This window comes from Amia ocellicauda, chromosome 6 (genome assembly GCF_036373705.1).
Source record: "Amia ocellicauda isolate fAmiCal2 chromosome 6, fAmiCal2.hap1, whole genome shotgun sequence".
NCBI lineage: Eukaryota > Metazoa > Chordata > Actinopteri > Amiiformes > Amiidae > Amia > Amia ocellicauda.
In genome coordinates, this window is record NC_089855.1 from 9,709,304 (window position 1) to 9,735,644 (window position 26,341).

General features: G+C 46.4%; 1 protein-coding gene across 1 annotated transcript in view; it reads left to right on the forward strand.

The window, feature by feature from the left end:
• The window catches only part of LOC136750900 (uncharacterized), a 121,116-nt gene that overhangs the window by 64,320 nt on the left and 30,455 nt on the right, over positions 1-26,341 (forward strand). The window contains exons 9-10 of the mRNA XM_066706055.1: positions 4,843-4,921; positions 14,479-14,526. Coding sequence (XP_066562152.1) covers positions 4,843-4,921; positions 14,479-14,526 — 127 coding nt within the window. The remainder of the gene's footprint in view (positions 1-4,842; positions 4,922-14,478; positions 14,527-26,341) is intronic.

Sequence of the window (26,341 nt, forward strand, 5' to 3'; positions counted from 1 at the left end):
AGACAATGAATATAGTGATGAGTGCTCGCAAACTGAAGGATGGGAATGGCTCGGCCTGTCACAGTTTGGAGAAGAAATTAATTCAGTCCTGTGTGGTCTGGACTGTCGCCGCCTTTATCACAGCCCCACCATTTCTCTCCGACCACCAGCGTCTCCACATTATAGCTTCTGTGAGGAATCCGAGTGGGATTTCAGCGGCGTGTCACTGATGCACAGCAGTTTCATTTTCCTTAGCCTTCTGCAGTGGTGCAGAGGTACGGTACCGTCTACCCTGATACGGTTTTGCTTTGATTCAGTAATTGGATGCAGCCAACGTTAAAAAAAAGAAAGGAAGGGAAAAAAACGAAGAACCCGAAGATGAATTGGCCATTAGTGTGTTTGCCGAGCTCTCTGGCGCTCGGCTGAGCTCCTATCCTAGCTGTGCGGTCCTCGGTACTTAACCTCCCATTGCCCCGGGTTCATCGGGAACCCTTTGGACTCGGAGGCAGGAGGCGTGACCCTCAGTGCGGTCCGACTCGGTGCGATCAGCTCGGCTCCCCTCCAGAGAGAGTGTCGTCTGCTCCCCATCTAGTGTTTCGCGGCCGGCTCACCACGGCTGTATCGACTGGAGATACTTACACGGGGCGCTGCTTTTAAGCTTGTCCTGCCGTCATGCATTTTTAACGAAGTACTAGAGTTTCTTCCGCAGCACAATCAGCCCTGGATCTGAGCCTCACACAACCCCCTTGGACACCCACCTCAGAGCTAATATTGTACAGCACTTCCTGCTTGATTTTAGGAAATTAAGCAATAAATAAATACTCATCGAGCTTCTTTTTTTGTTTTGTTTTTTATATTAAAATCGGTCTGATCATACAGGCTGACCCAGTGTCCCTTTGCCCACATATTCTCTCGCTCTTCCTGATGCAGAGATATGCTGCCCTGTCTTTCAGGAGTAAATAGTCGCGCTTCCTTGTTTAAGGAAAGTCTGGAGTGGCAACACGTCTGTCACTCCTCTTGTTGCTCTGGCAGCCAGCGCGGGCGTCCCTTTGAGAGGGGAGGAACAATCTTCCCCGTGGTTCGCTGTCACCATGAAGAATACCGGCGTCAGTTTCCTTTGTGTTTTATTTTTCCACTTGGTCTGCTCTGTAGAGTCTCGGCGGCCTTCACAAGCACATCTTTCAAAGGCTTTAGTCACTCGCTCACTCTTTTGTGCGTTATAGAGTCTCGATCCGGGGGAAAGGGAACGGATCTGTGCTACAGTTCGGGACCACTTCAGCCACGGCGAATTTGCAGCACTTTGCCTTAATTACAACAACTCAGGATTTCTCTGTAATCTAGAATTAGACTTAGTCGTTTGCATAACCGCAGCCTTCGTTTTGATTTATATGTAAGGCAGGAAAGCGCTGTCTTTCTATGTATTCCACTTCCCTTCTGTATCTTGGTCTCTTCAAATCACAGTTTTGCCTTGTAATTAAAGAAGTGTTGCTGATTGCCAGCCATTATAAAGGTATAGATTATCAAACTGGATGTTCCCAAAGAATGGGAGTACTGTAATTCCCTATTGTTTGACGTGGAAAGTGTCGCCCACACTTCTGTTGCGATGTTTAGTTCGCAATGAGATTTCAAGGGCACTCCTTTAATAAGGAACGGGAGAGAAGGCGTCACTGAAACCCAAGATGACACCCCTGTTGGTTTCTCTCTCCGCTCCTGTCTTGCACCTTACTCAACCTGCACAGGAAATGGGCCTCTTAAATTGCCTAGCTGTCGCCAAGGTTTCTTGTTTCCCCCCCTTCCTACTTTATCATTCCGATACTGCAAGATAGGGGTTACAACAACAACACCGAAGACGGCAACGACAGAGGAAAAACCCACAGTGTTGCTAGGGTACTTTTGGAACGTATCTTACTAATCTTTAAAACCACTTGCATTGCATCCAAGCACGAAATGAGTCTAGTTTGTTCACTGCACAGTAATGCGCTTCCCGTTCACATTAATGCACGACTCAGTAATGACACATCAGCGGTGTAGTTTAAACAGGGGCTGACAGACACGACTCCAGCCAGAGCTACAGTCTCTCACAATACAATGCTAGACTGACTCAAATCACTTAAAGGAGGAGAATTACACTCCCAGCCATCCAGTTCCCCTCAGGCTTACCCCGAATGCCTCCCTTTGCACAGCTGTAAAAAAAAAAAAAAAAAAAAAAAAAAAAAGGAAAAAAAATGACAGATCATTATCATGCTAATGAAGGCACTTTGTATCTCCTGCTCCTTATTGCTCTACTCATTAATGGTTCGCGAATAAAATTTGAAGGCATTTATTTTACTTCACAGGCTAGTTAAGCATCTGTCCTTAAGTGTTCCTTCGCCCTGAACTTCCTCCTTTTGTAGCGATCTTCATTTATTCTCCCTCTGCTGCGGTTACACCTCTCTCCGGCTTGGTGACTTGTGTTTGTTAGATTTTAAATTCGTTAGTGTTTACCCCGGCCTGTGTTGTTTTACTTGTGATTGTTTGGGATTGCTGTTTACTGCAAGTACCCCTGTCTGCTGTACAAAATATGCTCGCTTTATTGCCAGGGGCCCACTGGGAACAGAGCGAGAGTGCAATATATATACACCTGTGCGAGTCAGAGCCCGGGGCAGGCTCTTGCGGCAGGCTAAAACTTATTTAAGTTTAATAGACGACTACTCTTCTATTAATTTAGAGCTGTATTTCCTTTCTGTTCGCTCTTCTTTACAATATTTATACAGAGCAGTCTTTCAACAACCACTAAGCAACCACAGCATCGCACCCCCTGTATCCTTATCCTTCCCGTGACAAGGAATCTCGCTCTTTGTTTGTTTTTTTCCTTCTTCGCCCTTTGCTGTGTGGCTTGTGGGTAATTTAATTAACTTTGTTTGATTAAAAAATGTAAATTCCTGCATTCGGTAACTCCAAATAGTGAAGTTGTTTGCTTAATACATCTGATTTTATGTGGTTATTCCATCTTCATTCATCATCCATTTTGGTTTTTCTCAGCATAGCCTAGTAAGTAGGTTTTGATAGTCACCAGACAAATGATTTATTATTTTTGTTATTGGAAATAATAATAACAGTAGCAGTATGCTTTTGTTGGTGCTGTTGGAACAGCTTGGTAATCTGCAGTCCCGTTCGTGTGCCAAGATCTCGGTGTGTAGCGCATGTGAAAGTGAAAGGTGTGTGATGTTTATCGTTGGCAGCAGCGTGGGCCCGTGTCCTCTGCGTGCGTGCCTGGCGGATGTCAAGCAGCTTAGTTATCAGCGCCGCACTGTAGCAGCCGTGGCGTCCTTGCTCCCAGTGCAGTGCCCTCGTTTTATAACGTCTCTGTGCAGCACTCAGCACGGTCAGCCGAGGCCAGCCGATAGTGTGGGCGTATCGCAGCAGCTGTGCCCAGGCAGCGCACCGACGGCAATAAACCCAGGGTAGACACTCACGAGGCAGAAGACGTTACTCTATCTGAGATTTTTGATGGATGTGCGTTTTACTGCCAATATTTCACTGACTGCCAAGATCTCTGTGAAACATGAGGCCCCTTGGACCCGCAGCAGGACTCTTCTTAGAGGGGGGGAGCTATTATATGAAGGAGTGTGTGCTGCTCGGCAAAATCAGTCGTGGATTTGAATCTTTCTCCCCATAGTATGTTTTGTAGAATCTGCTCCCCCCCAGTAAAATAAATATAAAATGTCACTATTAAGCTCCAACTCAAAGCAGCATTAGCTTAAAGTTCCTCTGTGAAAATGATTTTCTGGGGAGCAGTAATTAATTGAGGATTTTATTTAACGTAATTGAGCACTGCAAGCACCCGATCATCTCCTTGGAGTTTCTTTGTCATCTCCTCCAAAGGTCATCTCGGTAGGATCTGCTTGCGCTATATCGGGAGTGGAAAAATAATAACGAAGCAGAGTCGTAAAGGTTATTCTGATTATTTATTTGATTGAAAAATATTTAAAGAAAGCAAGTTTTCGTTTAAGACTGAAGAATATGCTGAAAGCCGATTGGTTTGATGACCATCAGGGACAGACGGCTCCTCGGAGCAACACATCTCAACCTTTTCTTATCATTACAGAGGGTAAATGTCAACCTCACACTATGTAATGATTCTCGCGCTGTATCACTTCACAAACACCGGTCTTTTTCTGGTCTTCCAATAAAGTGCGCTTCAGCTTTCTAGCAGACATCATAAAAATGTTTACTAGCAGAGCCCCCCTCTCCCCGGTCGCATGACAGTGCTTTGGGCGGTGTCCAGTCACCCGAGGAAGGGCTGTGTGTGTGTCAGAGGACAGGGCGGGCTGCCCGGCCTCCTGCTCTGATCCTCGTGTTTGCTTGGCACACAAGCCGCAGACAGTTGTGTTTGTGCTTGGCTGTCATGTGAAACAGGGCCTAGATAGGCTTAGTTGTCCTTCACTGGGCTTTGCTTAATTACTGTCATAGTTTCCCCTCCCTGACAAATACTTAACCTCCATTGCCACTGCCTGTGTAAAGAATGAAGGTGTGTCAGAGATATTTCTTATTGTGGGTGATTGACGAATACGAAATCCTAGGGTCCCGCCACATAAGCCACTGCAGTTGCTTCTTGGTACTGCTTTGCTACAGCTGCTGTTCTGAGAACTGGGGCGCTCGCTGTTCCGGAATATTAGCGTTCGTTTGTTTTTGTACGTTCTATTTACGATCTATTTACTGACACGGTTAAGAACAGAAGCAGCTTTGCAGAATGTGTTGTGTGACATAAAAGCCGAATGTTGGTGTGTCGCTTTCTTGCTTCCTCTTTAGCGCTCTTTCTTGACCGATATGACATGGGAGGCCGAATACTAACCGTGCTCCATCTTGCTTGTTTCTTTGCAGATGGTATGTCCCCCTGTTCACCCTCATCTTCCTCATGATGAGCTGCTATATCCGCATCATCTACGTGGCCAACGAGAGGGTGAGCCAGCATTTTATTATTGAACTGTTGATACACCTTTGAGAGAAGAGTAGACAGTTATTGATACAGATTGTACTGGGCGTGTGGAACAAGCTGCCCAGCCTTGTAGCTGAAGACCGCAATTTGGGTCACTCAAGAAATGGTTTGCTGGGGGAACTTTTGTGTGGCTGGATGATGCATTGCTTTCACATCAATCCAACCACAAGCCTGATCTTCTACTGAATTCTGACTTTCAGTCTCAGAACAGGAAGAAATTGTAGAAAATAAAAAAATCCCCACCAAGAACCTGTGGGTGAGGGTGGTGCCGTCCTCAGCCTCCCGCTGTGCCGAGTCGCAAGAGAGATGATACGGGGAGTTTCAACACGCGATCGAGAGTCCGGCCCTCTTCTCTGCTGCGGCCTATCCTCTGTTAGACCCTGCAGGCTTAGCTGGAATTTAGATACCAGAAAACCAGGCTTCAAATAGCTTTCATATTTCAGGCATGACACCACAAATTGAGTTCTGGCTGAGAAGGTTGCAGTGGCACATTCAAGGCATATTTTACGGGGTTGGGGGGAGGGGAACAGGATGATGAGATAACCACGAGAGTTGTGCAAGCATTAAGCAAACGTGCAGGTAAAGGAGTAAGGTTTTGAGACTGTCGGAGGCTCAGAGTTTGGAGATCTTTATTTCGTTTGATACGATCAAGTCGGAAGCGTGGAAACCGATTTTGTGCTGTTTTGCTCCTTCATATCACATTAGATTAGAAAAGCTGCATTTCCCTGTTGGCAGAGAAACAACAGGAGGTGGCTTTCGTAGTTAAAATTGAATGCTTCACCTCAGATTTCTCGCACTTGTTTCCAGTTGATGATGGTCAATTTATTAGCAGGGGAAGGAAATCGAGCATAATCAAAGCATTCCTTCACTTCAAACATGTTGTGAGATCTGTTGAATATTTAAAAAGAAATATGGCTTCGGAAACAAGTATTTTGACATCTTTCATAACACACGAAGAAGAGGGATACTGAAACATTTATTTGAAAAAACGTTCCAGTCGTTATTTTAACACTTGACTTGCCGCTGGGTATCCTTTTTCGGGGGTGCGATTACCGGTGTTTATCCCATAATCAAGACACGCCATAGCCTGCTTGACACCATGAAGAATCAAACGCTGTGCTGTTTTGCGCTCTGTTTAAAAATACGAAACAACCTTGAGGATTTGAAGAAAGGCATGACATCCGAGAGTTCCACATTTTCACACTGAATATAAATGGTTTCCTTCGAGAAACCCCCAGCCGAATTAGCAGTTAAGCTACTTTACCCTCGCTCGAAGGAAAACTGTATCACTTGTTTGTTTTAAAACTACTTCACTTTTAACTTCCAATGTGTCTGTTTTTATTTAACAGATAGGTGTTATTTTATACATTTCGATGGTAAATTTCATTCTTGCTTAAAGGATGTTGTGAAGGATGTCTAGATCTCCAGATGAATTAATATCCATCGGCACTGGTGTAGAGTATAGAGAGCCTGGATCATGTGGCATGCCATTAAGTCTATACATTAAGCAGACATTAAATTAAGATCTTCGAGAGTGTCACAGTACCCGGGGAATAGGAAAGGGATTACATAAGTTACAACTTACATTTGAAGTATGAATCCCTTAAATATTTTACTTTTAGATTTTTTTAATGAAGTATATTTGCAAAGGAAGAATCTCTCCGACACATCGCTGTGTTTTTGGGATGCGTTCAGGGAGTGTGACAGAGATGAAAGACTTGGTTTTCTCCAACTTCCATCCTCAAACTTTACATCCCACCCAAAAGTGTCTTTACGTTTGTCTAAATTACTTCACCTGCTGTTTTTTGTTTTTTTTTGTCTCCTCTGATTGCGCTCTTCAAAGAGACAGATAAAAGGATTTGCTTTAGAGGGAATTCTGAGCCTCGTCACAATGCTGAGTGTGTTCTATGATTTTCGTTTTTAAATTCTGATTTTTAAAGGTGCAATTTGTCCAAACTATTATTTTAAGAACTAACTGTTAACATGTGTCTGGGATAAATAAAAAGCAAGCGGTTACAATGTTCAAACGGATCTGTGAGTGATGTATGTGTCCTGTCGTAGCGTATTTTCTATGTGAAATAGTGAATGTTTGCAGATATGCAATTTCATCACAATGTTCTATTATGTTTCTAGAGAAGCAGGACATTTAGTACAGTCCCAGTATTTGCTGTCCCGTTGTCTCTCAGTGTCACTTGAAAATTGATCTTTTAACTGCTGAATGTCTGAAACGCACTGCTTTTTAAGTATGTGTATAACTAGAAGAAGATACAATTTGTATTTATTGCATGAGCAGCATACAGCGTGCACTGCACTTGTTACACCCCATTTTGCAGGAAGAGATTGGATAAACAGGAAGAGACGGTTCTTGTGAAAAGCCTCCTTCATTAAAGTTTAATCATTTTAAGCACATTTCTTAAAGAGGCGTTAGTCTTTTGTTTACTGGTCCTATAACAGCGGTCTCTGAAAGACTAAAAGCAAGTGGTTTGACCCTCAGCCCCATTCATCTATGACATCACTGTGCATCATACGTCTGACACGGTGTCGTTGATATAATTAATGTAATTCGACGCATGCTGGGGGGATCGGGAAATAACTAGCCATGCAGACCATAGCTGAATGGCACGTACCTCCACACCCAGTTTAGAGCGAGAGTGTACTGTAACGGACGGAATAAACAGAATAGATTGATGGCTTGTGTTGATTAACCAGACTCCTACCATTTGTGCAGTCAGAGCCTCATAACTCATTCAGTGCTCTGCCTTCTGAATTATGTGCTCCCGTGGTACTCGTGGAATAAATATGATATTTATGAAGAGCTCATCTCTTATCTCTGGAAGGATACAGACTGCCTCACATGAAAGAATTTCTGAAGCATCAAGAAAAAAAAAAAATTAATGGAATCTTCCTTTGGATGTGATATCTTTTGATGGGTCCATGGCAGGCTTTTGTGCACCCAGGTCCCCCCTGGAATGCAAAGGGGAAGGTGTGTTTAGACTCCCGGCCAAGCTGCTGGAAGCACGTCGGTGCCGGGGCGGGCAGACGGCCTGTATTCCTGTTGCCTTGAACTGAACCTGCCACCACAAAGGCCAGATCTCTGACTGCACAGAATCTAATTCTTCACAGCATGGCTCTGGGGCACGATTACTGTTTGCAGCGCAGTAACCTTGGCCAGGCTGGAGACGGAGAGATCGCACTCCTCTGTTTCCATTAGTGTGCGGGTCATTTCCATTCTTGCTCTCTGCAGCTCTGTTCTTTTGTTTCTCAGGAAATAAAAATGTACAGGGGGAACCGACCTGCCCTTAACCCTTTAGGCGTCCGTCCAGGAGAATGGACTCCAGTCGCATCCCTGTTCAACCGACAGCCTCACACGCTGCTTCTTCGATCGCTTTGCTCTTAAGACTAGCCTCGAAGAAAAGATATCTGCCGATCACGATGCCGGTTTTACAATTAATTCCTGGTTTTGTTTCTCTGTCCCACAAGCAGGTGCTTAGATGCAGTAGGCTTAGTGAGTGCGGTTAAGTGTGAATATGGAAATAAAATGCATCCGAGAAGCCAAACGTTTTCTCTGCCTTGAGATGTCACAATAAATATAATTCCCAAAATAGTTGGCAGCAGCACAACCCGCAGTAGTCGTTTATGTTTCCCCAGACTGTTGTGTTTTAATTTAAAGCCAAGGCTGATGTGATTTTTGCATCTACTTTAGCAACAGCATCACAGGTGGGAAGGAAGTCGCGTGGTAACATGTAGTGTTGCTGCTCGAAGTGTGTGGTAAAGATCGAACGAGTGCAACGGGTGTTCACTCCTGGTAGTAATGTCATAGTATATCAGGACATCTGTGTCACAGGTATAATTGAAGTGCTCTGTTAAACAGGGCAGTGAGTGACTGAGGAGCAGGGTGAGTGTCCTGGGCCTGGCACTGGTGCAGGCAGACCTTTCGGCGCGCTGCTTTAGAGGCGGATAACATTTGCTGAGGGAGCTGTTCAGGCTGTCTTGCTGTCAGGAAAGAGCCATGTTTGTTGCTGCTACAGTGAAGTTACCGGCTCCTGGCTTAATTGGTGAGCTGTAATTCTGCAGTGCTCCGGCACGACCGCTGCTGAGCAACCAATTTTTTTTCTTTTCTTTTTTTTTTCTTTTCTTTTTTTTTTTTTTTGGTCTAATTGGTGGACAGCGGCGGCCCTTAATGGAAGCAGTCTCTCTTGAAGGGTTTCCGCTGCCTGTACAATCAATCTCCCCAGCTGCGCCTCTGCTCTCTGGAGTTTCTGAAAGCCCTTTTTGTAATAATAGATTGCTGTGGGTTACATAAACCCTGCCTCCCGCTGAGTCAGCCCTCTTCACATGCGCTGACAAATTGATGCTTTTCTTGAAAAGCCGCGTGGGGAGCCGCCGGAGAGCGCTGTGGGTTTTCATTTCCCCATCGGGCGGCGGCTGCCGCTGCCACTGACATCTCCCCGAGACGGGAGCCAGCAGAGCCGTCTCCGCAGGCCCGACATGGGGGCCGCGAGTCGGAGTGTCTGGTGGGGGCCTCAGAGGGAGCGAGCACGGCTGTGTCTGTGCGAACGACTGTTGCCGCGTCTGCCCTTGTGTGTTTTGCTCAATGCTGGCAAACCATGAGATGTGCGTGTGTGTGTGCTGAGCAGTAATGCAGTGCGTGGGTGAAGGGTTTGTTTTTCCACCTGGATGGTGACCCAGAAGACGGACAAAACCATATGTCAGTTACTTAAACCATAGAGGTGAACAACAGGTTTCTGGTCTCAGTTGTCCCCTGATCTTGTGCCCATTAAAGTATTACAGAGGGAGCTTGGCAAAGGAGAGACAGTATACCCCTTTTTAGGATTGCAGTGACCAAAATAGACTGCAAAAGGTTTTTTTTTAAATAGTGTAGAAGAATATCCAGAGTGTGTGTGCGTCTGTGACAGGACACGTGGCAGCATGTTGTGATTCAGAGTGAAATGCTTCCCAAACCTGTCCTGTGGGGCTTTTCTTGCTTCTTCTTTTCGAGAAAGATCGTTTTCAGTTTGATTCGCGGTTACTTCTGACTCTTCCTTTATGAGTGATGTTTCAGGGGGATTGTCAGGGTGGCCCTCTGCATTTGACTGCCAGTGGGTACATAAAAAGGCAATGGACCAAAGTCACTAATGGGCGGTAAAGGACCAGAATGACTGCGTAGTATGGGCAGGCCTTACCGCACACAGTAATTATTTACTTTCCAGTCTATTCACTAAGCTAATGATATGCATAATTAACAAGCGCTAAATACCTTATTTACATGCAGCATTGTGTGCCGTATGTGGCATGCCGTATGAAGGCACACAGCATGTGAAGAAGCGGTCACTCGGGGGAGCAGGTGGACAGAGATGAGTGACAGTGGAGCTGTGCTGACACACGGGGACAAGGTTTCCTGTCAAGAGAGCCTGATATACCCGAGCAGCCGTCCGCCTGGGCCTCTGTGTCTGTCACAGCAGCCCAGCAGCAGAGACTGAGAGATCTGAAGGTCACACGTCAGCAGATGAACATATGACTAGAAGAAATCAAAAACAAGCAATCTGTAAATACCCTGCGTAAAAACAAACAACCAAATAAAAGACCTGGTGCCACTTCCTGAGGAGGGTTTCTAGAGTATGAGCAGCCAATTGTCAGACAATGAGTCATCGCACAAGTATGTAACCGCAGAACCTGACACAGGAAGGTTTTTCCGTAGTGCATGCTGGGACTTTTACGAAGCCCCTTTCCCCTGCTTTTTGTTAGCGGTATTTGTAGCACACACTGAGGTAAGTGGTGTAACCCTTTGGTCAATTACCACATGCATATTAATCACTCCATTATCAGTGTTTGCCAAACTCTGTTACATTAATATATTTGTGCTTCAACAGTATTCATTATATGTCCATGAATTACAAGTGGTCAATTTCACACACACTATGGTCCACACATTTCGTTGCGTACTGCTAACAGAATGATGTTATGAATACAATGGATGAGTAAGATCAGCGATGATTCAAGTAATGTAGCAAAATATACCTTCCAACCATTGAGTGAAGTACACTGTCTTTTGAAAGCAGGTATCCTTCTTTTTCATTCGGAATGTTTTGGTCAATTTCGGTTGATCCAAGTGGCTGTCTACTGTGCAATGGTGTCACAAAAAACTATTTTGTAAATGCCAGCCTTAATTTTAAGCATCTAGCAGAAAAAAATAATAATAATCTAATTCATGGTTCTGGAAGTGTATCGGCCAAAAAAGAGAGAGTAAATGTTGAATGAAAAATAATAATAATAATACAAATTATAAACAATTTTACTATGGAATCATAAGCAGAGGTAGAGGAATCAACTGCCTGTAAAAATCCTCATTGCTGATTGGCTATCGCGCGTATGACATAATTCGCTCTGCAGAGGAATTGGATTACACCATTATATTCAATGGCTTTATGTAGTTGGCTATAAATGAATAATTTTGAAAGATATCATGTAACAAAAACCACAAGCAACCTCTCTGTGTGAGGCAGAATCACTGTACGATGTTTCGTATATCTACCGCAAAGAATGTGGGCGGATTTACAGATTGTCGAAACGTAACAATGATCTGCCTGTTTTGGACATATACAATTGGAGAATAGTGGTGGTTATACCCCATTTTCCAAAGCATTTGTACTACTAAAAGGTAATAGTTACAAAATATGAGATCATTTGATTTATTTGGAATGTGTTCAAATGAAGAGGCTCTTCTTGGGAGAAAGCATTCGTGTCGGTGCCGTTCGCGGTAGGCGGGTGCTCAGCGCAGCCCAGTGCTCGTGACTAATGAACCTCGGTGCACCACAGGCAGTGGTAATTAGCCGAGCACAGTGGGCAGGCCGTAGCCTTGCAAGAATAAAACAGCCGTCTGGTTAATAATGTCCAGGAGCAACATTCGCCATAAAAAGGAAGAAGGACAAAGAGAGAGAGAGAAATAATAAGCATTGTCGAGCTCTGCCGGACTGCTTTTATCTGAATCGCTAAACGCAGGTTAGCATCGGGACAGCGGTGTCGATGCGCAGCGCCCGAGTCCGTGTATCTCAGCCCTGACCCTCAGGGACTTCGCTCGCTCACTCAGCCCTCGCTGGCAGCAAGAGCCAGGGCAGCACGCGTCCTCCTGCTTTGCTCAGCAGTATGTGTTCAGGGCAAATGAATGAATATATAAATATATTCGCGGCGTTCTGCTGTAGCTGTCCAGACTCCGTTGTTTACAGCATTGTGACAGGGTCTCATATGTCATTCCTGTTGTTCTGAAACTCCCTTTTCCAAGGCTGAGCGTTTCTAGTCGAGATCATCTTACTCGGTTGACGCTCTTTGGGACGTCACTCTTCCTGGCCTCGCACGCTGACCCTTGTTAACGAGCGAATAAATAAACGCGTCACAGTGATCTTCCATTATGGGACCAAAACTTGCCACTGCAGATTTATTTTTCCCTCAACTGGTACTACAGTGACAGCAGCTTACTCGGGTGTTTTTTTGGTTGTTAACGATTTAGGTTTAAAAAAAATAAATGCCATAGGACCTCGAGTGCACTTTCCGATGGAGATTGTGCCGCCTGTGTTCGCAGAGGGCTGTGAACAGTGCAGAATTCAGAGCACAGAGACGATTTGTTTTGGAGTTTCATCTCCTCAGGCTGGAGACCGAATGGAGTTTGACCTTTTTTCTAAAGCTTTCAGTGGCGGCTCTGCCTCTGAGGAAAGCGAGGGGCTGCCGTGCTTCGGCTCCAGCTGCTTCCTTTTGTACCTGTGCGGTCTTTGATCCCAGCACTACAAAATGACATCAAGGGCTGACAGTGCACCGTGCTACCTGCGCTGGCGGAGACCCCTCGCATCCCCATGTATCCCTGCTGAAGCCCCGAGCCACGTTAAACTCCGCTTAGCTTCTGTCTCCTGTTCCTTTCGAGACTTGTGGACGGGGGGGGGGTGATATGGATTGCTTCTTTGCTATAGCTTTACGCAACCTCTGCCTCTCCTCATCTACTTAAAGAGACGGACTGCAGATCACACAGCGCTGCTCGAAAGCAGTGCGGTCTGCCTGGAAATCCACAACGCAGCAGAAGGTCTTGAGAGCAGGTGCCAGCCTGTGATTTGGATCTGGTGTGCCGTGCAGCGGGTGAGGAGGGATTTGCAGCTCACAGGTGTTTAGTCGTAGCCTCTTGATGCTGCCAGCTTGTTGAACTGGAATTAGGCAACCGGTTTAGACTCTCCTTTTATGACTGCCTGGGCATGATGTTTCTGCAGAGGTTGCCTGTTGTGCAGCATCAGTGCCAGTTCCAGTGGTTCCCGCTGAATACAAATAATGTAATTAAATTAATTTGCTCTGTAGAGTACCTGCTTTTTAATAGCGCTTCAGAACTCATTAAATTAACATACTGCAGCGTCAGTTAGGCACGGTTTCAAATGGGAATCGAACTTTCACTGCTCATTTGACCACAAGGCCCTACATTCTGAGACCTGATCTAATTTGACAGCTAATATTGACCTGTGTGCAGAGGCAATTAAAATCTGGAGGCCTGGTCTTTTTTTTTTTCCCTTTTCTTCTCCCTCCTTGGAGAAATCAGGATCTATCTGAATGAGGCTTCCAGTGGAGACGAACGCAGAAGGACCCGCAGACAAAAACAATAGAGAATTATGGGTAACGCTGCACCATAGTGCACTTGGGTTTGCATCCGGGCTTCCCATGATGCACTGCTGTCTCATCATCACGCAAGGTGATCTCGGCATTGTGGCTTCAGGATGGCGTACATAAGTGGACATTAACGTGCTCTTATGACAGATTATTTTCTCCCACGTCCAGACAAGATAAGTGAGTGGTCTGCGGTAATTCTACCTTGATCCTCATTCACTGAGGAATATTACTTCTATAATTAGCTTTTTTTAGGGGGATATAGCATGGTATTTGTCTTTTAGCTTGCGTTTGGCATTTTACCCGAGACTTGACTTTATTTCTCACTCACTGGACCTTCCGTCACGCTGCATACGCTTCCTGAATAATTTTTCTCGAGTTATTCCCTCCTGCATTATTTGTCACATTAACTGTAATAGAAAAAATAGCTGCTTAAAAGGCTCGTCTCCGATAAATGACAGAAAATGTGGGAGGCTCTGTCAGCAATGCAAGGAGTTTAGTTTATTATGCTGCCCAAGTGTTTCTGCAGTCTTAAAAAAAACACTATTCACTTCCCCTGTGCACTTTCTCTCATTTCCAAGAAATGTGTTCAAAATCTGTTCTGCCCCAAATCTTTTCTCAGTCTAAGAAGACCTCTAAACTTAGAATCCTATAGATCACATCAGTAAATACTAAAATGTGAACGGAATAAACAGTTTCTTTGCAGCCGGCACACTTCTCCATATGTGGTCGATCAACCCTTTCCCATTGACTTTTAATTGTGATTTTCCTTGTCTTGTTTAAAAAAAATTAATCACATGTGTGCTTGCTTTTATGACTGACTTCCACTTGCAAGTGTTTAGGACTTCTGGGAGACTCTGCTCCTGACTCGCTGTTCTGTTTTGCAGGTGCAGTCGTGGTCTGGGACCTTCAACCCGGAGAGAGAGAGGCGGAAGGTAAGCCACTTCATCCCTCACTATCCACCAGTTCAGATCGCAGCCTGAACCCTGAGTGTCCACATAGGAAATCCCGGTCATTTCCAAAAGGCACAATCCAACACTCCCATGTCTTTCTTAAACCAGATGTTTTTAGTTTTTTTCTTGCATAATTTTTCAATCACAGTGCAGTAAACTAACAGTAATTTAACAGCGCCTTAGAGCTTTAGTCAACACTCGTATTTGTAGTCTAAAGCATAGCATGTGGACAGACTTGCAAGTTGCCATGATGCATACATATATGTGTATATATTTAGAGAGAGAGAGAGATACTGGTGTTGGTACAGAAGATAGATTACATCCGCATGCTGGGTTGTGGGACTGGATGCAGCCGCTGAGAAACGAGCAATCAGAGGTCACTTAACACTAGTAATCATTAAACCACTAAAATATTCAACAGTCATCTTCTGATCAATCCATAAATTGGAGCGCTGATTATAACCAGTCTTGGGAGAGGTCGGGCTGGCGTGTGTGTTGATGGTGAGAGCCGGTGCCGCAGTGCTGGCTGGTCGTGGTTCAAGCTGGTTGCAGTCGACGCCTGCAGACAGCATGGAAGAGTAATTGTCTTTTAATGGTGACACTCTGGGAACCCCTGCTCTTCACGCTGCAGAACAGAGTCGACTCAGATGAAAGGTCAGCATGCCATTAACCTGCCGCATGGTTCCCCAACTGCTCACATCTACGCGTGCATTTCCGAAGCTTGTATCGTATACTTTTAAGTTCCTAAAAACCCATTTTAATAGCACTGCCTGACCTATGTGCTGATTGCAGATCTCCCGTTCTCTCGTTCGCACGGTGACAGGACAGATTCATTTCTGGTCTTTGTTTGCTTGCTTGCTTGCTTGCTTGGCCGAATGTCAGTCTGCGGCGTCGCCTGGGTGGTCTGCTTTTTACATCGCATTTTACTTCTGCTCTCAGGCGGTGTGAGAGGCCTGCTGCAGCCACTCAAAAGTGATCCCTCTGATTGAAACAGTGAGATGAATTTGCTCTAAAATCTAATTAAATGCGATGTACATCTTGACATTCACAATGTGAAAAATGTATTTTTTTTTTGTGAAGGAAAGAATAAATATTCCTCCCAACCCTTCTGTTCTACATGACATCGACAAGGAGCCCCTGTAGTTCAATTACCCATGATGCTGTAGTGACATTTACTCCAATTAATGCGATACTGGAAAGAGCCTTATTTATAACCTCTCCTGATGTATGTGAATGGCAGCGTTTCGTGGACATTTTGAAATGACTCTTTAGTTTTGGAATAGGAAGGGCGAGTTTTAAGAGAGTTTGAAAATATTCCCCAGAGAACTAGGAACACGATTCTGTGGTAGACCACTTCCTCATCGGCCCAGATGGTCATTACATTATCTTTTGCTTGAGCACGAAAACGGAAAAGAGAGGTCGCTCTGGGGATCCGGGCGTGTTTGGCGTTTGGCTGTCTGGGACGCTGACCTGATCAGCTGTGCGGACGCTTTGATCCTACAGATTATAGGACCACCTTGCTGTCTTATCAGAGTCCACAGGAAACGGACAGACGTTTCAGTCACTGTTGTCGAGCCTGCAAGGGGGCTGGCTGTGTGGGTATGGCCGTCTCTGAGGCAGTGGGGCTGTTAAAGCAGGGTAAAGGGGCTGCTGCCGTGTGGATTCCCTAGGAAGAGCAGTTTGAAAGCCATCTCTGCTTCGTTATACATCGCAGCCTTCTGTATAAAGGTCCTTGGAGCACAGGGGGAGATTGAGCGCTGTGCCCGAGAGGCCTGAGTGTTTGATGTTCATCTACAATCACGCGCTCTCCATGTGCACCGGGGAACAGCTGCTGTGCGTCCACAGGCCGACTGTGCCTTTGAAGGGAACAGGTGCGTGCCACTATCTGTGAGCTCTACCTCTGCCCTTATATCTTTGATATCTCAGAGCTTTTTTCCCCCTTGCTTTTTTCAGAAGGCCGATCCGCTTGGATGTTAATCTCCCAGCATCATTTTATAGGGGTACTTTATATTACCGCTGATGGAGGGGATGACTTTTTATGGGTAATGGAGACATCATCAGGGAGAACCTGCTGTGACCCAATGCATGACATTGTGGGCGGTGGGCGGATCTCTACAGGGGAACACAGTGTGGACGATACAGAAAGGAAAGACGATATAGAATGGTTTTAGGGATTGAACCTAGGCTTGCCCTGAGCAAAGAGCAGCCAGTGATGACGGCAGAACAAACCCAATCTCTTGGCCCGGCACGATGCCACTACCTTAACCTGGCTACCTTCTCAGAGCTCTTCCCTCTGATACTATAAGAGCTGGCCTGGTTAAACTTTCAGCGTCAGGGGACTGCTGAATCGATCGGGCGGTGAAAACCGAAGACCCCAGATGAACGCTCGTTATTAAAGCGTTGTTTTAAACCAAGAGAGATCTGTTGAATTTGGTTCGAATGCAACATTGCTGCCGCTGTGCTCTTCAGTGACAAGTGCGTTCCCTCGTGGCTCTGATCGATATGCAGGGCAGGAGTGTCAGACTGCTAGGTGTAATAAAGTAAAGAGCAGAATGAACCGGTGTCACGGGGGGCGGAGGGGGAGTATTGGATTTAGAATAGCAAGATCGGCACGGCGTCTGCCTGCCAGTGTTTTTAGCTTTGCCTCCCCAGTATTAATTGAACAGTCAGCGCCTCAGATGCCGGTGTTTAAGGCATGTCAGTCGTCTGCTATTAAGTCATGCTCCCTCATGCAGCACGAAGAATGGCTTCTTAATTCAGTGTTTGGTATCTTTTGGAAATGTTGATTTCCAAAAGGCCAGGGAGTAGAATTTGCATCCATTTCACTCAGACGTGTCCCAAACCGAGCAGCCCTGCTTCCAACGTGGTGCGAGTCTCACACTCCTAAATCTGAGATATACTTCTTTTTTTTTTTTTCCTTCTTTATTTCCCTGTGTAAACAGAAACGAGGCCCTTCTCAGTCACGCTGCCATGTCACGGCCAGTAATCCAACGTACAGCGTCTTGTGAAATCAATCGCTTTATTGATCCCTCACTAATTAAAATAAAAACGTCCGGCAAATAAACACGCGCTGCGAATACTGGGTTGTGTGCAGGACACAATAGATTCCGGGAATTAGATTGGTAATGAGACTAGCAGGGGAAGCGCCTGTAATTGGAGGGCAGCGTACACAGGAAGGCAGGGAAGTGAGAGGCGGTTTTGCTGCTCTGCAAGGGATGAGTGAAGCGCGGCTGCTTGCTCCGTGTTTATTTGAATAATGAGCAACTTTAATTTGGCTGCAGCCCACTCACGGCTCCCCTGCTCAGTGAGCAGGGTGGGACTCTAATTGCCTGCCTGTGTGCCGAGTGTGCAGGTTCTGCCTGGCTGAGCCGAAGCCCGACAGCTCCCTTGATATTTGCATCGCAGCCTGGCCGTCTCTCTCACCCAGCTGAGCGTTCCTCAAACACACCGTATTGCTAAACCTATTGCTGTAGCATCATTTGTGTGTGTGTGTGTGTGTGTGTATTTGTTTTCCTCTCCAGCTGCTCGTCTCGCAGCCTATCTAGCGCTCTGACGCCGTCGCACTGAAGGATCTTAAACCTCCGCTCCTGTGTCTCAATCTCCAAACCCCGAGTCGTAATCGCCTTTCCTCGCCACCCTCTGTTTACAGACCAGCGAACTGCCAGTCTTAGCGTTGCATCTGGTTGTGGAAAAAAGGGGCCTTTTGCGTTCATTAATAACATCTGGGGTTGTGATGTTTTCAAACATTTCTGAGAGAGTGTCCATTTCACATCCCCTCGCTCTCCTCTCAGGGTCAGCGCGAGGGAAAGGGTGGACCCTTTTGGACAGCGATAAAATGAGTGAGTAGCAGGTAGTGCGGCCGTGTTTACCATCCTGTTTTATTGTCAGGCTGCACACACGCCCAGTGGCAGCTGTTCGGCTGTGGGAATATTTGTGGGCCGGCCCGGCGTTGGGGGAATCCACTCTCGTGTTTGTTAGAAACGCAAGTGGGGGCAGTGGCGAAGGGGGATGTCCTGGTTTGAACTACAGGGGGTGGTGGGTCCAGCGAGTTCCCGCAGTGTGGGTGGGGGTGAGCGTGGCTTTCGGTGTGTTTAAAGCAATCTTCCCATGCAGCACGCAGGGCAGCGACGTCTCTAATTACATGTCAAAGTGCCTTGGTGGTTTGGCTGCATTTCCATTTGGTTACAAAGTTTATGTTAATGCTGCCCCTAAGTGGTAAATGTAATTATTACACGACCATATTGGAGCTGTAGAAAATGTCTCTAATGAAGAAATTAATTGCTGGCTTCCGCTGCTTAAGTTAAAATACCTCCTCTTTTTTCCCCCCTCTTCTTTTTCTTCTTGTGATCAGCAGAGCGGGTTGCTTCGCTGGGGAATATCCAAACCGCGGATCAAACGCAATCTTCGCAATAAATAAAAAGATTTCTCTGCAGTGCCATAGATCGGCTTTTTTTTTTCACTTGTGCGGCCCTAGTCGTGCTAAAGGAGCCGAGCTCAGTGCTTACAGCTGCCTGTTAATGACTATCTGGCTCATGTCTCGCAGAAATTAAATTCTCAGGCTTGACACCTGCTGTCAGCAAAGGAACACGGACCCATGTGATATTTTGTGGGTTACAAGTCTTTGTTAGACAGGGAACGGTTGAGCTGCTTTTGTTACCTTTTGTGTTAATATGCATTGTTCCTCCCACATGCAGACTTCTGACTTGAAAAGCACTCTCCCGTTGTACTGTGCGGCTCCTTCGGTGTGTCTGAGCTACAATAGAAAAAGGCCTTCTAGGATTTTACAGATCCGCGGCTTACCTGGACAAGCTGTCAGGCCGGTAACAGGACAGCACTCTGAAAGGAGGTCTCGTGCTCTTCCGCTGAACTGTGGGAGCACTGCCCAGACTCGCTCTCGCCCGAGGATGTGCCCTTTTTTTATCTGCCGGTGCACGGCCAGCGCTGGGGAGTTGCAGCCTGTCTAGACCGAGACAGAAAATCAAGGTGCCGTCTCTCTGTGGACCCCAGAGATAGCCGGGGCTGATCAGCACTGCTGAGAGATGGTGGTGACATCTTTGACCCCATCGCCTCTATCTGGGGTATTTGCTGGACGCTGGAGGAGACCAGAGAGGCAGCAAGTGCTGAATGAGTTTCAGAAATTCAGACTAGAATAGGATCACCATGCAAATAAATAAATAAAAAGTAGCCCCCTTTTTTTGTAGAGAGTATCAGTTCTGCCAGTATTAATCGTACCTTCTATCACTTTTCTGTCGGGAGAAAAGCAATTTTAAGAAATCCTTCCAGTTCTGAGGTGAGGCAGGCCATTCATATTGCCTGCGGGCCTATTACAGTCAATGTATTATACCCGTAATCTTTTCTGTCAAGCAGTTCCATCTAAATATTCTCTTCCTCCATTTCATCCTTGCTTTACACATAATCACAGGGGAAGTAAAGTGGCTGGTGGGGAAAACACAAACAGTAAAAACAGAAAAGTTTCTCATCTCCGCTAAATAAAAAAACAAAAAAATGCATAACTGCTTTCTCGACATCTTCATAGTTCTGCCACATTTCAGATCTGCTGAAGGAGTCAGTTTAGTGGTAATAGGGGTCTTGTGATGGACAGCACACGCGCACAGCCACTGAGATTAAAAAATAAGGAAGTAAATAAATAAAATTGTCTGCTGCAGATTTATTTTGACACTGGCGTCCCTCTAAGTTATAGACTTGTGTCGAAGCAACGTTCGTGTCCAAAATGAAATGTTAATTTTGATGCTTTTATTAACCCCGGTCCCCGTACACACAGAATCTGATCGTTTCATTAATACGCAGTCTACCCGCGGTACGTTCTGGTAACTGGAGGTGTTTTGTTGATGTATGAATCTGGCTTTGATTAGCAGTCTGATTGTTTCCCTCTGAAGTCCTGCTCTCGCGCTGCACCGGCTCAGCTGCTGCCTTTGAATGCTGATCTGTAGGAAACCTGTGCGCCCCTGATTCTCAGCACAATCAGGCTGTCTTTGTAATGCTCTGCTTTTATCCGACTGCAGTGTAGCGCTTACGAGCCGAGGATTGGTCGTCTCGGAGCTCTGAGAGAATCTACTGATGGACTGGAAAAATGAAAAATGAAAAAAAAACGGTCACTGCGGCGCTACAAGGAACTCGGAGCTGTTCTAGCAAAGCGTTTGATGGGCACGTTTAGTTTAAGGATCACAGGGGTGGAAAAAGTTGCTTTTGAGCTTTCAGAGACATGAGTGAGTCTTAGTTTGGTACATAGAGGAGTGCAGTGTAGTGCTGGTAAAAAGAGAAAGGGCAGTTTACAAGGTCTTGGGAACATAAACAAATCTATGTGGCCTGTGGCTCATTGCAACGTTTCCAAACAACCGTCTCCTGTATAAGGGCGTCTGCTAAGAAATAAATAATAATAAACCTGTATCATTATAGTATAAATAATGGAGCAAAACTCAGGCCAGATCTCTGCCTCCGTACACTGACTCCTCAATTAGCTCCCCCTGTTACACTTTAACAAGGAACCAGCTTTCTGCACATGCCAATTCAATCAATTCATTAAGCTGCTGTCCCGAGGACCAATCCAAGATCTTTAAGCAACGGGAATCCTAAATAGCTCCTTATTGGGTTCTGCCAGAGCAAGCCCAGTTGCAGAACCAGGCTCGCGAGTCCGTTTAGCTTAAGCTTTGTAATATATACGTACCTCTCGTCTGCCCAGATATCACATGGTTGACGTATATCGAAGTCTGGCGTAGGAAGAACAGAAGTGCGGTCAGATGGCAATAACACAAGTGAATGTGTGTAACTGTGACTTAGACCAACTCTCCCTGTCCAAGCTGGTTTATTAGTATCCTTTAAATACAGACTCACAAATTGGGTGCACATTAAAGAGAATGAAGCTGCAACCTGGCGCTTTCAGGGGCAGAAATTCAAGTATTGTTTATTCCGTTTTATTTTGATTATGAATGAAACACCTGTCATAAAAAAAAGGAAGGGAAAAAGAAAATCTCTTTGTAGTGCTGTGCGTTTAATGTGTGTGTGTGTGTGTGTGTGTGTGTGTGGTTGGGGGGGTGGGGGGGTGCTGAGCCAATCTTTGTGGGAGGGGGCTCTTTGGAAATAAGCATGCAGTCGGCACCTTGGTGGGCTACACTGTATAAATATCATCAAACAGTAATAAGAGTAATAATAATCCTTGGGAATATTTGCATAGAGAAAAATTAGCATTTGGCTTCAGAGTGCGAGGCAGCGCTGTGCGAGATAAGATTATGCGCCGCACACGCCGGGAAATGTATTCAGGCACAATGGAGGGGAGCTCTGCCAGGGAATGCTAATGTCAGGCCTCTCAAGGACTCCGGGTCTCGGGCAGGTGACGGAGCCGGTGCCGTTCCCCATTCTGATCACCCCGAGGGACTCGCATCGGCGGGAGCTGCAGGGCTGTCTAATTGTGGCTTAATAGCTTAAATACAACTTTTTAATGAGACATCGCGGATCCGTGCGCGGCGTTTCGACCCGTTCCTCTTTAGCATTTATTTCCCAGCCGTCGCTGAGGGAGTGCAGTGCTTTCATGCATGTTCCCCCCCGTTTAAGACCTGAGATGAAGATAATGGAAATCATTGACGGGCGGCGTGATTGATCATACAGCAGTATCGAGTGGCGCGGAGCCGGGAGACAAGCGTGTGTTTGGGTTTTTTTTTCAGTTGTGTTCCTCCCTGTCTAAGAAGGAACAAAGCAAAGCAAACACTTTCTACCCCAGGCATCTGTGTAGTGTCTGGGGGCTCGAGTCCTCCAGCGCAGGGTCCTGTGAGCAGTGAACACGGGCCCGGAGATTGCAGCAAAGGGGAACGCAGAACTGCACGCCACGAGGGTTCGGCCCACAGAGCGGCACAAGGCAATGTGACAAACGCCAGACACCTCGCACTCGACACACCACCAGGACCCTCCATGTCACCCAGCCGCTGTCACATCGCCAGCATGCCAGGAGCAGCGCCGCGTGGCCTCGCTGTACTTGGCCGGTTTCTGGTCTATTACGTAACGCAGGTCTGTCCGTGTGATTTGACACGTTATCCCCCAGTATCGTAAAGAGCGGCACAGTTGTCAGCAGTCTATCACAAGTGGGGAAGGGCAGAGATTCGAACGGCATCTGTGAAGAGAAGCCTGATAGAGGTGGCATATTGAGCAGCTGACAAAGTAACAGGGACAGACTTGTTGGTATGCTGCCTCCAGGAATCAGGCGTCAGCGGATCAGCCATGCCAAAACCAAGCTGAGCCTCTTCACAGAGCAGTCGGGTGACGCATTCGTCACCACCCCAATCCCCGGCCTCTCGGCTGTGCACCGGTGCCCAGAAATATCAGCGGCTGCGTGGGATCCCCACCCCACGCAGGCGGGCTGCTCCCGAGACCGCAGGGGGGGTCCGGACCACCTGGTGTCAGAGCCGTGGTGTTCCGATCCCCCTGAACAGGTACGGCACCTGACGTGGACGGGCCAGGGAGCGCACGCCAGTTAATGCTGAAAAACCTAGCAGAAGGTCTTGAATAAATTATTGTTAATTCCTAAGTGAGTCTATTTTAATACAGGCGAGGCAGCACAAGATTCCCATTCACGCTGCGGCCCTCGCTCCTCGTCAGTCGCTCCGTGCTCGGCAGGAAGGCTGGAGCTGCGCGGTGCCGGCGCCGGAGTCTGCTGCTGAGCCGCGTCTGTGGAGCACAGGTGGTTAAGCACAGCCGTGATGCATTCGCTGGTCCTGTTATCTTCAGAGCGCTCGCTTTGCTAGCGTTCAATCTAAATTATTTTAATTGGGTTGCCAAGCGTCAGTGCGGTATTCATCAGAAGCAGGTCACACGTTTCCTTGGGGGGGGGGGGGCGGTTTGAAAGGAAAGGGATTTCATTTGCTCTCTTCGGTTCCAGGAAAGGATATTAAAAAACAAATAAATAAATCAAACTCTTCCTGGATATTATTATTATTTTAATGTCCTGTAAAATTCAGTTATACTGCAGATTTATGTGCAGCTTTTCTGGTCACGTGCCGGCCGGGACACTTTGATGGTGAGCTGGGAACGCGCCGAGCCGGGGTTTGCCGAGTGTGATTTGATTCTCTAGGGTCTGATTAGACACTTGCCAGCATCACCTCGCTCCTTCCTCCCAACCTCTGAAGCACCTCTCTGACAGGAAATTGACAGTTTTACTTTGGCCTGATCCTCCAAACTTAATTGCCCACTCGGAGGGTAGTTCTGTCCGGAATATTATTTTTTTCAGCCGCAGAGGGAGAGAGAGTGAGAGAAAAAAAAATCCTGCATTTGTTGGTTTGTTGGTTTGTATACAGATGCATATTTTACCCATTTAAATTTAAATATTTTACATAATTAAAGATTAGATGGTCTTTTTCATCAGTGTGCCTTGTGGCATGTTCTGGTAATGCATTTTTGCAATAAATATATACGAGAATCAATAACTGTTTAGATGAATTGTGCTTATACCCCGTAGCCTTTACCATCCTGCTATTTTGTCAGATATAACTGCGTCTGGTCTGGTATAACTGACATTCGGCTTCCTGTGTTTTGTTAATCAATTAAATGTGAACATCTGTAAGACATTCACAACCTTTTGTGTGTGTGTGTGTGTGTGTGTACTTATAGCAGCACAGTCTATGCGAATCTGTGCAAACGTGTTTAATAAGGGCTGCCTCTTAATTTAACCGCAGGCTTTTCTGGGATCCAAAACAGATAATTTGAACACTACTTGGAAAACCTTGCCTTTCTGCTCGAAAACCGCAAACGAATGTGTAATGCGGCTCAGAAAAAGGGAAAGCCAGCCGAATGTGTGATTCTCCTCAGACCTCTCTGCCGTCTGTGTGCGCCGACGCTCCCTGTGCTCTGCGGAACGTAATGTATTTCCACGGAGCCTGTTTTCCCTCTAACTGCCAGATTAGGAGGAATTATGCGTCTCAAACGTTTTAAAGAAAATGAGAACAGGAGATGTGTCTGTAAAGGCCCACACGCCAGCCAGGGCTCTGCAAATCCTGACATTAACACAGAACAGCGAGGTCTCGTCACAAAGCCAGTGGGACAGACAGCTTTGATAGATAGTAATCTAATGCCTGCCTTTATGACTGTAGTTATTAAAGAATGTCAGCGGCTAGGGTTTTTAATTGATTATCTCATTTTCTTTCTGAAGGGAGTGTGCTCTTAGAGACCTTGAAATGTGATGGTGGTGGATGGAGTCTGTCAGACCGCTTTATATGTTGACCAGGGACTGTACAGGTGACCCTTAGTACCGGAGCATTTCCTCTGCTGGGAAAAGAGGAAGAAAATACACAAAAAAATTTTTGTCTTCCCAGCACAGACCATTCTTCCTTTAAGCACACAGATTTAGCTGGAAACCTTACTCATAATTATGCTGGATAAATTAATTTGTCACATACTGAGAGTGAATAACACTGGGAGGATTGCTTTCTAGACCATGAGACTGAGTCATTTGCATCGCAACATTCCAAACCCGTGTTTTACACGTACATACGCACACGTCGAGTACAGGACGAGTACCGCTTTCATACCCTAGTGTCGCCGTCTCGTCGGTCCCCAGAGATACAATCGCAAAAGCCTCACGAACAATCAGGCCCATAGGTGTTGCCTGTACACACGATAAAACCTGACGTCTACATTTTATCACATCTTATCAAATGCCTTTCAAATTGTGAGCATCAATTGAAACGCAGTCGTTGCGGTGGTGTGTGTTTTGATGTCTGTAGCTCCCAGTGGTTCTTAATATACGACTGGAGCCTGCAGGCTTTCTGCCACCTCTCCTCCTCTCCGAGAGGGGAACGCGCTATGGAACCACTTCGAGGAGTCAGTTTACCAGAAATCAAAATCTGGGCTTTAAACGAGAGCAAAGAAAAAAAAAATAGCAAATCCGTGTCCGTGTGTTGTGTGAAGCATGATTCTGTCGGCAGACAGGCTACGGCTCGCTCAGAAACTTCTCCACATACCAGGAGGTGGAGATGGGGGGGGAACAACAGGAAAATGCTGTGGGCGCTTCTGAGACTATCGCCTTAGGTGGTTTCTCTCACACACACACTCTCTCTCTCCCTCTCTCTCTCTCTCCCTCCCCCCCCCTCTCTCCTTGTGACTGCTATGAAACCGAGGCCGACTTGGAAGAGCCCCGGCGTTCACAGCGTTCGCAGCATGCCACATCGGTTATCAGCGCCATCAATCGCAGGGCTGTGACACCGCCTGCCTGAGCGGCTCCCGGGGGAGGCTCCGTCTTCGCGGCTCCCAGCTGATTCCCCGCTCTCTGGGGCGCTCGCTCCTCGGGGGCCGAGACACACAGCTGTGCCCGGCCGCCTCTCACGGAGCTGTTCATTTCCCTCCGCTCCCCACGCGTGTGCGTGCGTGCGCGCGCACACACACACACACACACACACAACACACACACACACACACACACACACACACACAGTAACACCCAGGTCAGAGAGAGGGCACCGAACACAGGCATCACACCCTGCCCAGAACTTGACCGCCGCAGGGAAGAAATACATCAAAAACAAATATTTAAATGTTTGTTTTTATGGGTGATTTTTTTTTTTTCTTGTTCTCTGGATTTTTATTTTTGTAATTGTTGAAGTTATGGATCTTGTGCAGAGGCTGAACACAACCTGATGTTTTTCTTCATTTGTTTTCCCCCTCTTGCTTCTTTATGACTGACTGAGTCATCCGTTCATGGGATCTGTAGGAAATGTCAGGTAATGTAGGCCTCCGATGCTTATTAAGGCTCCCGAGTCAGACCTGTGCGTCGCCACTCACCTCAAGACCCCCGAAG